General features: G+C 42.0%; 1 protein-coding gene across 6 annotated transcripts in view; it reads left to right on the forward strand.

The window, feature by feature from the left end:
- Window positions 1–12,798, forward strand: part of MARF1 (meiosis regulator and mRNA stability factor 1) — a 47,817-nt gene that overhangs the window by 1,161 nt on the left and 33,858 nt on the right. For 5 of the 6 annotated variants that reach the window (XM_012477439.2, XM_012477440.2, XM_021665660.2 and 2 more), the window contains exons 2-5: window positions 3,631–3,832; window positions 7,302–7,988; window positions 9,090–9,264; window positions 10,172–10,398. In XM_012477439.2, the coding sequence (XP_012332862.1) occupies window positions 3,689–3,832; window positions 7,302–7,988; window positions 9,090–9,264; window positions 10,172–10,398 (1,233 nt within the window). In that variant the 5' untranslated portion in view covers window positions 3,631–3,688. The remainder of the gene's footprint in view (window positions 1–3,630; window positions 3,833–7,301; window positions 7,989–9,089; window positions 9,265–10,171; window positions 10,399–12,798) is intronic. The other variant, XM_021665661.2, reaches the window with a different exon arrangement.

Genomic DNA, 12,798 nt, shown 5'->3' on the forward strand with positions numbered 1-12,798 from the left:
GGGACTAAAATGCAAACAGTCGACAGAGCCTATGCTCTCAGCTTCTAACTGAATTGCTGAAAAAACTTGAAGAGAGTGACAGAAAGGAGACTGTCATTCGTCCAACAGAATCTGCTTTTGGCTACCTAAGTTGCTTCATGGATAATATTTGGGAAATTTTGAGGGTGCAGGCACCTAACAAGTTTTTTTTTTTGTTTTTTTTTGTTTTTTTTTCTTTGAGACAGAGTCTTGCTCTGTCGTCCAGACTGGAGTGCAGTGATGCGATCTTGGCTCACTGCAACCTCCGCCTCCCCGGTTCAAGCGGTTCTTCTGCCTCAGTCTCCCAAATAGCTGGGACTACGGGTGGACGCCACCACGCCAGGCTAATTTTTGTATTTTTAGTAGAGACGGGGTTTCACCGTATCAGCCAGGATGGTCTCGAACTCCTGACCACGTGATCGCCTGCCTCGGTCTCCCAAAGTGCTGGAATTACAGGCCTGAGCCACAGAGCCCGGCCAAGTTTTACTTTTAATCGCTTGTATTGAGCAGTATTTAAGGCACCTTGGTGTAGTGAAGGGGTAAACAAGCCTAATTTTGGGTCAGGCTAGCTACATAACTTCATTAAGTTTCTGTTTCCTCCTCTGCAAAAATGTAGCTAATTTCTCCCCTGTCTACCTCACAGAATAATTGCGAAAATTATATAAGTGGATTTTTTTCCCATCATTATATTCCTTGTACCAAACACAGGCCTGCTGCATAGTAGATACTAAGTAAATATTTGCTAAATGAAGACATAAGTCATGTTACATGAAAATGCCTTGTAAACTAGATTATACTGTAAATGTCAGCTCACTTTCAGGATTTGGCTTTGAAGAAGTTTGAGAGACTGTTGATGTACACCATGAATATTACAGATTCTTATGATTTTGAGAGGAGCTTATTGGGGGCCATGAAACCTGTGTTTCATAGTAAGAAAAATGAGAATCGTAATTTACTGTCAGTAGTGGCAGTTAAATCCACCTCTGTCTCCAAATTAACTACTCCCAACAGTGTGTGATAGGTAAATGGCATGCTTTATTAATTGAATTCCTCATTCGTTTAACTACTGTTTACTTTGTATTTACAGAGTAGGGGTCCTTTGGTTGGCACAAGAGATATGGTGGTGAAAATAGACAGTGGGATTCATTTTATCTAATTTTGTTTTCTCTTATATGGTGACAGGGGAGAAATTAGACATATTTTACATAGGACAAAACAGAAACTTTAAAACAAATTTTTTTTAGAGACGGAATCTCACTCTATTGCCCACGCTGGAGTGCAGTGGCACAGTCGTAGTTCACTGCAGCGTCAAATTCTTGGCCTCAAGAGATCCTCTCACTTCAGTCTCCTGAGTAGCTGAGACTAGGTGCTTTCTGCCACACCTTGCTGATTTTTTGAACTTTATTATTATTATTATTATTATTATTTTTTTTATTTTTTTTTTTTAGATGGAGTTTCGCTCTTGTTACCCAGGCTGGAGTGCAATGGCGCGATCTCGGCTCACCGCAACCTCCGCCTCCTGGGTTCAGGCAATTCTCCTGCCTCAGCCTCCTGAGTAACTGGGATTACAGGCACGCGCCACCATACCCAGCTAATTTTTTTGTATTAGTAGAGACGGGGTTTCACAATGTTGACCAGGATGGTCTCGATCTCTTGACCTCGTGATCCACCCGCCTCGGCCTCCCAAAGTAAACTTTATTATTTTTTTACAGCTGTGATCTTGCTCTGTTGCCCAGGCTGACAAAAAGAGCCAGACAGTAAACATTATAGGCATTGTAAGCCATACAGTCTCTTTGCAAAGAGGTTCTCTTCACAACTCTGCAATTGGAATGCAAAAGCAGCCTTAGGCAGTACTTAAATGAATGAGTGTGTCTGTGTCTCAATAAAACTTTATTTATGGGCACTGAAATTTGAATTTCATATAATTTTGTTTGTTCATTTGTTTTTGAGACAGGGTCTCGCTCTATAGCCCAGGCTAGAGAACTGGCACAATCTCATCTCATTGCAACATCTACCTCCCAGGTTCAAGTGATTCTCCTCGAAGTGAATCTCAGCCTCCAAAGTAGCTGGGATTTACAGACATATGCAACCATGCCTGGCTAATTTTTGTATTTTTAGTAGAGACAGGATTTCACCATGTTGGCCAGGCTGGTCTCAAACTCCTGACCTCAAGTGATCCAGCTGCCTCGGCCTCCCAAAGTGCTGGGACTATAGGCATGAGCCACCACCCCTGGCTCGAATTTCATATAATTTTGTATATCATAATATATTATTATTTTTAATTTTTTTTTCAAAAATTAAAATATAAAATTTGTTCTTAGTTCACAGGCCATTTAAATACAAGCTGTGGGCTGATTTTGGCTGGTGGGCCATAGTGTACCTCTGCATTATGGGATCACTTCTGTACCTTCAATATAGTACTCGTATAAATCTCTCCCTTTTCCCCACCATATAGATATTAAAATCTCTCAAAAATAACATCTTATGAGAGATATAACTAAAATAAATTCTTTTATATATGCCCAGGTGAAATTTTCAAGAGATAGTAAAAGTAATCACCTTAAAATGGCCCCTGTACGTAACGGTGAGGAGGGAATTGGGATGCTACAGGGAGGACTTGGAAATGCGGCTCAGTTGTCTTCACTGTTGGCCAGCTGCCTCCATGCCCGTGCATGTATTGTTTTTTGTTTGTTTGTTTTTGAGACAGGGTCTCACTCTGTCACTCAGGCTGGAGTGCAGTGGCGCAGTCACAGCTCACTGCAGCCTTGACTTCCCAGGATCTTCCCCCTCAACCTCCTGAGTAGCTAGGATTACTGGCATGCACCACCACACTCAGCTAATTTTTTGTATTTTTTGTAGAGATGGGGTTTTGCCATGTTGCCCAGGCTGGTGTGGAACTCCTGGGCTCAAGTGATTCACCCACCTGGGCTTCCTAAAGTGCTGAGATTACAGGCCTGGGCCACTGCGCCTCACCTGCATTTATTGTTGAGACCTATAAAAGTGTTGTTGCCCTGGCGGAGCTATAGCACAGCTGCGACTTGAGATTTTTCTACCAGTTAGATTTTTGGTGGCGGATCAGATTGCACTTTCATCCTTAGTAAACTAAGAAATTGGTTCAGTTTGTTCTGTAGCAAATCAAATTCGAAGTCCACAGAGGCCCCTTAGTTTTGACCTTCCATGCTCAGACCAAAGAAACTGCGAGAGGTTGCTCTTAAGTCAATTTTAAATTCGTACATATAGTTGTTAATGAGGATATGGTGATGGTTCTTTTTGTATTTTCATTCGAGACCAGCCTGGCCAATTTGGTGAAACCCCTCTCTAATAAAAATACAAAAATTAGCCGGACATGGTGGCAGGCTCTGGTAGACCCAGCTACTCGGGAGGGTGAGGCATGAGAATCGCTTGAACCTGGAAGGTGGAGGTTGCTGTGAGCTGGGATCGTGCCGCTGCACCCCAGCCTGGGTGACACAGTGAGACTCCATCTCAAAAAAAAGATCTGAATTCTTGGGAGCCATTGCACTACAAATAGAGCTGCAGTTTCACATTTTAATGTGTTGTAAAATTTGTACTTAGGCAAGGAAATAACACTGAAATCTTACTCGTTCTTAACAGGGTGGAAGAATGAAAGAAAAGAAAGATGAAAGAATGTTGAATCACTTTGCATGGCTGTATGATGGAAGGAAACGAAACTGAGAACTCCTGCGGCAGAACACGTGGATGGCTTCAACAAGATAATGATGCTAAGCCATGGCTTTGGAAATTCTCTAATTGTTTTTCTCGTCCTGAGCAGACGCTGCCACATAGTCCCCAAACGGTAACTATATGCAAGACTAAGGATGTAGCAGATTCGTTATGCAGATAGATGAGAGAGGTCCATTTGGTCTGGGACACAGTCTCTCATCCTGGAGTCTGTGCCAAGTTTTTCTGTAGATCTTGCCTGTATTGCCCCTTATACCACATTATAGTGATTCCTGACTCAGTGAAAGCACAGCACAATTTTTTTAACTCCTCTATTTCACTCTGAGTAACAGTTGATGCTGTTTAATGTTAAAATTTGGGAAAGATTTCTTTCTCATTAAAGTCACAGATAACAATGATTAAAAATCCACGCTGTGTAGTAAAATTGGAGGAAAGTGCAGAATACATCATATTTTACTGTAGCCCTCTGAGTTTTGAGTCTGTAATCTAGGGAGGATTGGGAAGAGCTTATCCACTGCCTGTTTTTTTTCTTCCGGATTTCTCTTGAATATTTACATCTCAGTATAAATTTATATCTCTCACTTCTTGCTTATTCATTGTGATTTTGACATTTCCTTTCTTTTCTTTTTGAGCTAGAGTCTTGCTCAGCCACCTAGGCTGGTGTGCAGTGGTATGATCTCGGCTCGCTGCAACCACTGTCTCCCAGGTTCAAGCAATTCTCCCGTCTCAGCCTCTTGAGTAGCTGGGATTACAGGCATGCGCCACCATGCCTGACTAATTTTTGTATTTTAGTAGAGAAGGAGTTTCACCATGTTGGCCAGGCTGTTCTTGAACTCCTGACCTCAGGTAATCCACTCGCCTCGGCCTCCCAAAATGTTAGGATTACAGGTGTGAGCCAACATGTCTGGCCGGGTATTAATAACTTTTTAAAAGCTGGGCGCGGTGGCTCACGCCTGTAATCCCAGCACTTTGGGAGGCCGAGGCGGGTGGATCACGAGGTCAAGAGATCGAGACCATCCTGGCCATGGTGAAACCCCGTCTCTACTAAAAATACAAAAAATTAGCTGGGCACGGTGGCGCGTGCCTGTAATCCCAGCTACTCAGGAGGCTGAGGCAGGAGAATTGCCTGAACGCAGGAGAATTGCCTGAACTCAGGAGGCGGAGATCGCGCCATTGCACTCCAGCCTGGGTAACAGGAGCGAAACTCCGTCTCCAAAAAAAAAAAAAACTTTTTAAAAACCAATTTAATTTTCTATCTTCTATAGGTTTTCGGTGTCTAGTTTTCTTTGTTGCAAGGCATCAAGTAATTTGCATCATTTTAGGAGTGTTTTATTTTATGGACAGTTGACAGTGAGGGTTGATATCAAAAGCAAGGCTTCCTGCGATGGGATGGTAGATCTGGTCCTCATAGAGTCACACAGGTCAGCTTTACAGATCTTGAAACTCAGTTTTGTCAATGGCATGCAGAATGGAGTAGGTTTAGGGGACCCACTCATAGTAAGCCTGCCCATATGAACCTGATCTATGGAAGTCAGAATACCAATGTATTAACTTCCGTCCAAACTGTAATTACCAAGAGGGCAGAACGTGGTGTTCACTGTGATCAGCCCATTGCTGTTACCTCCGTTTTAGGAGAAGTTTAGTTGAAAATTCAGATTTCTTCCAGATGAGCATGTGCTCCCAGGTGAGTGTAGAATCACAGCAAAAGGAATGGAGTTGTTGGAATCAGATGGACCCTTGTATGCTGTGAAGGGTGAGCATGTCTCAGTCACTGTAGCAGGGCACTCTCTTCATCTTCATGACTCTTGCAGTTAACCTATAAAGGCTGATGAGTTCTATTCCCCTTCATTGGACAGGTACTGTGCCGAGTGCTCTATCTTATTTTATCCGTCTAGCAACTCTAGGAAGTACATTGAATTGTTCCCAATTTATGGATGAGGAAACTGTTGGGTACCAGCTCCAGCCCCGTAGGTGGGTGCCCTTAGTGCTGGCAGTGACGAGGGATTGAGAAAAGGAAATAAAGACAGAGACACAACAGTAGAATTTACAGCCTGGGTCCAGAGGATCAATGCAAGCATGGGAACCAAGCTCTGGGCTCCAAATACTTTTATTATGTGCATAATCTCATTGATCTTATGTGTGTGGAAGGGGAGAGTGAAGGGGTAGGTAAGATAGGGGTAAGGGAGCACTTGAAATCCTTCTAAGACATGCTAAACCAGTACTCTGAGTTTATCACTGATTGTTATCGGGGTGCTGCTGCTGCAGATGAGGAGTCAGGGGGTTTGACCACACCCAGTGCATCCAGGGGCTTTTATCTCCCAAGCATTGAGGACATAGAGCAATTAAAATCGCTCCATATCCGAGAACCTAGGCAGAGCCTGAGGTGTTCCATGATCTGTGCCCTGCAAGACTTGTCTCCTTGCCAGCTCCCATCTGCAGAGACCCTCCCGGATCTTGTGAGCAGTGGTCGCCTCCCATCTCAGAGGTCTTTGCATAAGCCCTCTTTACGAGACCCTCATACAGTTTCCATGTTAAAAAGGCATTTGTGTGACCAGAGCAGTATTGCTTGCTCTGCAACTACCCTGAGGTGTTCCCCAGTATTATTGCGCTCTCAGATGGTCTTTACTTTAGGCCTCCTGCTGCTGCTTGTTTTCTAATTAACTGCACCAATAATAATAGTTTAGTTTCGTGTGTGAACTTCAGTGTACTCTGAACCAAGCAAGCCTATAATTATTTAGCTGTAATTAACATAGGTCTCCCCCTGACCATCTTGACCCACAGAAACCAAAGTGTAGGTTAAGTAACTTACCCAAGGTCATACAACTATTGAGTATCAGATTCCAACCCAGGTCTCTGCCACTGATGCTGTGCATTATAACCTTTGTAATATACTGACTTCCTGTGTCCATTTTGGAGTCATATGACAAACTATTTGTCTTGAATATTTTTCCCAGATAGTTTTCTAATTTCTCTAAATCTTTTCACTGGCTGCAATGTAATTGTTTTAATTATGGCTTTAGGTCATGATATCCTTGGGTTTACAAAAGTGATCAGCAACATGGGTGGGCCATCTGGGTAGATGGCTGGTCTCATCCATGTTTGAAACCTTACTCTTTTCCTTTGGGGGAGCTTGTTAAAACCCCTTATGGACTGACAACAGGAATTACTAAGTACTGTCCTCAAACCACTGTGTTAGCCACCTTTATTCAATGCTGTTTGTGACTGGGTTGTTTCCATACCACCTGTTTTGTCTTCAGAAGATTCTGTGAGGCAAGGGGAAATTATCAAAAGGAAGTCAACTGAGGCACAGTGGCTGCTAAAGCTGTAAATAGGCCCACCCACCCAAGTCCATTTTGATTCAGAATGTAGTCTTAATTTTAGTTGTGTGTTCCAGTGTTCACTTCCTGGAAACCTCTCTGAAGAATGTCCCTGGTTTTAACTAGCTGTAATTCCATTTTGTTCAGTTATGATTGAGTGATATAACAGAATTGAACACTTTCTTTTAGTGAATGCAGTAAGATATGAGTAATCTAAAAACCACTGACCTCATAAAATTAATTTCTGTTCTGATTTTCTTTTCTCAGAAAGAGTACATGGAGAACAAGAAAGTTGCTGTGGAATTAAAGGATGTACCATCTCCCCTTCATGCTGGCTCTAAACTTTTTCCAGCAGTCCCACTTCCTGATATTCGTTCTCTTCAGCAGCCTAAAATACAGCTTTCATCTGTCCCCAAAGTAAGCTGCTGTGCTCATTGCCCGAATGAACCCTCCACTTCGCCATTGCGTTTTGGTGGTGGTGGTGGCGGTAGCGGAGGTGCGGGTAGCTTGATTCACCCGGGCGCACTGTTAGACTCGCAAAGCACCAGGACAATCACGTGTCAGGTAGGGTCAGGGTTTGCTTTCCAATCTGCATCTTCACTCCAGAATGCCTCAGCTAGGAACAGTTTGGCAGGCGTTGCAAGTGACTTTCCCAGCATGTGTCTAGAGAGTAACCTATCTTCCTGCAAACACCTGCCCTGTTGTGGAAAACTCCATTTCCAGTCATGTCATGGTAACATGCACAAGCTGCATCAGTTTCCGACTCTCCAGGGCTGCACCTCCGCTGGCTATTTCCCCTGTTCTGATTTCACAAGTGGGGCTCCAGGGCATTTGGAAGAGCACATATCACAGTCGGAGCTAACGCCTCACTTGTGCACCAACTCTTTGCACCTTAATGTGGTACCTCCGGTTTGTTTAAAGGGCTCACTTTACTGCGAAGACTGTCTAAACAAGGTTTGTATCTTTTTATTTCTTACATTGGGTGCAGCTGAGGATGGAGAAATGACTTTTTTGAAGTGGATTTATCTTGAAAAGCCTTTATTATACATGGAGTTGAAGATTCTCCCATGGTATAGAGGAATCTCCCCATCAGCATAATTTTTACTAGTTCTGAAAGAAACAAAGGGGAAAATGGGAGATGATTTTAAAAAGTACAATCATTATTTATGTAGTTTATACTTTTAGAGCCTCTTGTTGCAATAAATCCATTTCCTACGTGGGAGACTAGGTTGGCAAAGCCTTCATGTTCTGTTTTCTCTTTAAAGGCTAAAGCACAGTGGATTTCTTTCTTTCTTTCTTTGTAGCTTGCTTGCTTTCTTTTTTTGTTGTTGAGACAGAGTTTCACTCTTGTTGCCCAGGCTGGAGTGCAGTGACATGATCTCGGCTCACCACAACCTCTGCCTCCCGGGTTCAAGTGATACTCCTGCCTCAGTCTCCCGAGTAGCTGGGACAGACTACAGGCGTGCGCCACCATGCCCAGCTAATTTTTGTATTTTTTAGTAGAAATGGGGTTTCACCATATTGGAGAGGCTGTTCTCGAACTTCTGACCTTGGGTTCTTCCTGCCTCAGCCTCCCAAAGTGCTGGGATTACAGGCATGAGCCACCGTGCCTGGCCAGCACAGTGGATTTCTTACAACTTACATTCAACTTACACATGGCCCCATTCATGTAATGTAGATAACTGCATGTTGTCGTTTCACAGTAACATACGAAACCTGAAACTTGACCCTAGTCACACTGGTGTTCAAGTGAAGATTTTACTACCCTTTATGTAAAGCGTCTGTGAGGTCTTTGTTGCAGCAGACACATGCCCAAGAATGTAAAGATGTGATGACGTTAATGTATTTCTTGATCATGTCAAGTCACTTCTGGAAATGAATTTATGAATTGATAGCTAGTGGTTCTGGGAAAGATTATTTGAAAATATGTTTTATTAGAGGCTAGCAAGCGGAAAGGTAAAACACTTAGAGCATATTTTCAGTTGTTGTGTATAACTCCAGTCTCTGAAATGATGTCTCTGACACCTCCTCCTCTTCAAAAAAATTTTAAAACAGCCAGCAAGAAATAGCATAATTGATGCGGCCAAAGTCTGGCCAAATATACCACCTCCAAATACTCAACCTGCACCTCTTGCCGTCCCTCTGTGTAATGGCTGTGGAACCAAAGGAACAGGGAAGGAGCCCACGTTGTTATTGGCGACCAGTCTAGGCAAAGCTGCTTCAAAATTTGGTAAATCACAGTATGGCATAAAATGTGCATATTTAAATAGCTTTCAGTATCTGATACTAACATTGCATTTAATCACCTTTGAAGGATTCCTTGTGGTTCTAAAGCTACTGCGTATGTGAGTCTCCATTTCCATATCTTGGTAGAAATCTTTTTATTATCATAGATCAGGAAGTTATTTGCCCTTTGTGTTGGGCCAAGGCTATACTCAGAAGCTTTGTATGGAAAAATGTGTAGTCTATCAGGAGAAATAAAAGTGCTGGAAAAGACTTGGTGTCAGCTTAGGTTCGAAATCACAGTTGTTGATGGTATACTCCCTAGAAGGGTTTAGAGTAATTTAGCAATGGCTGATTAAAAACAGTATTTGAAAACCAGAGAGTTCTCAGTTAAAATAATGTCCCTAAAAAGTTAATGTGATTTGTTTTCAAAACATTTTTAAAATGTTAAATCAGATATTAATGCAGAGTGAACTCAAAATCAACAACAGTAACAACTTCACCCTTTATCAGCTCCTCAGCATTTGTTAATACCAAGTAGGTAGATAAGTGTGAGCTAAGCTTGAGAGTTGGGTCCTGGAGCTGCAGTATCATCAGGTACGTGCTCCTTCTCAGAGAAGCATCACTGTTTAATGTTAGAATGGTTCATGCTTTGAGATGGATTTATTGTGAGCTTCAAGTCACTTGACTCTTAGATTTGTCTTCTCCTGAAAAACAGGAATAATCTCTTAGAGTGATAGTTGGACAACATGGTTGCTTATTAAGTCAACCAGTGAGGTTGGTAGCCTTAAAACTTAGCGTTAATTAATAATTTGGTTTTTCTACCACTAGGAATGGTAGGTAGTTTATTAGCTTATTTTAATTTGCCATTTATTTTCCACTACAAGTAATTGAAAGTGTTAACATTTCTTAAGGGTCACCAGAAGTTGCAGTAGCTGGACAGGTGCTAGAAAACTTACCCCCCATTGGAGTTTTTTGGGATATTGAAAATTGTTCCGTTCCCTCTGGCCGGTCAGCGACGGCTGTTGTGCAAAGAATCCGTGAGAAGTTTTTTAAAGGCCACAGAGAAGCAGAATTCATCTGTGTGTGTGACATCAGTAAAGAAAACAAGGAAGTAATTCAAGAGCTGAATAATTGCCAGGTAAAAAAATTTTTTTTTAGTAATTGTAATCTACTATAGTAAAAGAATAAGCACATGTGTTTTTTATTTGTTTGTTTTGAGACAGAGGCTAAGTGTCACCCAGGCTGGAGTGCAGTGACACAGTCATGGCTCACTGCAGCCTTGAACTCTGGGATCCCAGTGATCCTCCCACCTCAGCCTCCCAAGTGGCTGGGATCACTGATGCACACCATCATGCTCAGTTAATTTTTTATTTTTTGTAGAGATGAGGTCTTCCTACGTTGCCCAAGCTTGTCTCAAACTCTTGGGCTCAAGCAGTCCTCTTGCTTTGGCCTCTCAAAGTCCTGTACATGTGTGTTTTTTTAAGAATTCTGATTGAAAATTTGTTTAATGATACTGCATTTGTGCCAAGTTTTCAAATGAAACAAATTACCAAAAGACCACTTCCAAAGTCCAAAAAACAGTTTAAGCATTTTTTTTTTTTTTTTTTTTTTAAATACCGGGTTTCACCATGTTGGTCAGGCTGGTCTTGAACTCCCAACCTCAGGTGGTCCGTCCGCCTTGGCCTCCAAAGTGCTTGGATTACAGGCATAAGCCACCATGCCTGGCCCTTTTTTTTGTTGTTGCTGTTAGTAGACAGTTGGCATTCACAGTTTAAGCATTCTTATCTTTCAGTTATGCTCCTTAATTTATACTTTAGTTCTGTACTGCTATCATGGTTATATATGTATTGTTTCCTTTAGTTTTCATTACTGCCCTGGGAGCCAGGCATGTAGAATATATTTATAATTTGAAAATTAAACTAAGGCCCTGAGAGGTGAAGTGTAATATCTTTAAGATCATTTGACCAGGAAGTAGAAGAGCAAGGATCTAAGTCTAGATTTATCTGACCCCCAGAGTCTGTGCTTTTAAGCTGGAATTAGAATTCAGGTCTTTTGACTCTCAGACAATTAATTCTATTGATAGTCCATATTGCATGTCTAAAATTATATACCTGTGCTCTTTAAAAAAATCAGTAAGTTATTATTGTATATTGCAAGTGACTGAGGCAACTTTCTCAAAATAAACCGTTCCTTCCTTTGGAGACTTACATATGAGCCTGATAGTTTTAACAGAAATAAATGCATTTTAGCTCCCTTAGGGATATACTCCCTCCTCTCTCCATCACCTAACCCCAGATCCTGAAAGCCATCCAGGGGTGTCAAGGGAGAGAATACAGTCATGGGTTCTCAGTTTGTGTTTCTGGTTGGGGTAGTAAATCCCCTTCCTTATCTCTCTTTTCTGCTTACTAGTTGAGACAAACTAAAAATTATGGCTTCAGGCTGCTAAAAGCCTAAAACAAAACAAAACAGAAAAACAACAAAATAAGACAGGTTGCACAAGCTTCCATGGATAGCATAGACAGCTGACATAAAACACAACCTTAAATCTTATTTTAGTCATTTATCTGATCTCTGCCACATCCAAATTGTTGGCAGAAGGTACCAGAGCAAATTTAACTGACTTCAAATTTCACTTCCTATTTTCTACTTATTTTCTGAAAGGAGATGAAAGAAACGCAGAAACAGAAGATTGGAGATGAGAGCAGGGTTAGTAACAGACCCAGTTAGCTCATATGGAGAACCAATGTTGAGGTTACTGAGTTCTGGTTGTAATTTCTTACCATTCCTAATAGTAATAATAAAGGAATTTTTTGGGGGGCTCAGGAATTACTTATTAAAATAGTCATAGACATCAATGATGGACTGGATAAAGAAAATGTGTCACATATATACCATGGAATACTGTGCAGCCGCAAAAAAGAATAAGATCATGTCCTTTGTAGGGCAATGGGTGAAGCTAGAAGCCATCATTCTCAGCACACTAACACAGGAGCAGGAAACCAAACACCCCATGTTCTCACTCATAAATGGGAGTTGAACAATGAAAACATATGGACACAGAAGGGGGAACATCACACACTGGGGCCTATCTGTCGGGCGGGGGGCAAGGAGAGGGAGGGAGAGCATTAGGACAAATACCTAATACATGACAGTCTTAAAAGATAACAGGTTGATAGGTGCAGCAAACTACCATGTCCCATGTATACCTATGTAAAACCTGCATGTTCTGCACATGTATCCTGGAACTTAAAGAAAAATAAAAATTTTTTTTAAAAGGCCAGGCATGGTGACTCACACCTCTAATTCCAGCACTTTGGGAGGCTGAGGTGGGCAGATCATGAGGTCAAGAATTCAAGACCAGCCTGGCCAAGATGGTGGAGGCCCGTCTCTACTATAAATGCAAAAATTAGCTGGGAACGGTGGCATGGGCCTTTAATCCCAGCTACTGGAGAGGCTGAGACAGGAAAATTGTTTGAACCAGGATCCAGGAGGCAGAGGTTGCGGTGAGCAGAGATCGTGTCATTGCACTCCAGCCTGG

Source organism: Aotus nancymaae, unplaced genomic scaffold (genome assembly GCF_030222135.1).
Source record: "Aotus nancymaae isolate 86718 unplaced genomic scaffold, 86718_ANA_hifiasm-v0.15.2.pri h1tg000049l, whole genome shotgun sequence".
NCBI classification, from domain to species: Eukaryota; Metazoa; Chordata; class Mammalia; order Primates; family Aotidae; genus Aotus; species Aotus nancymaae.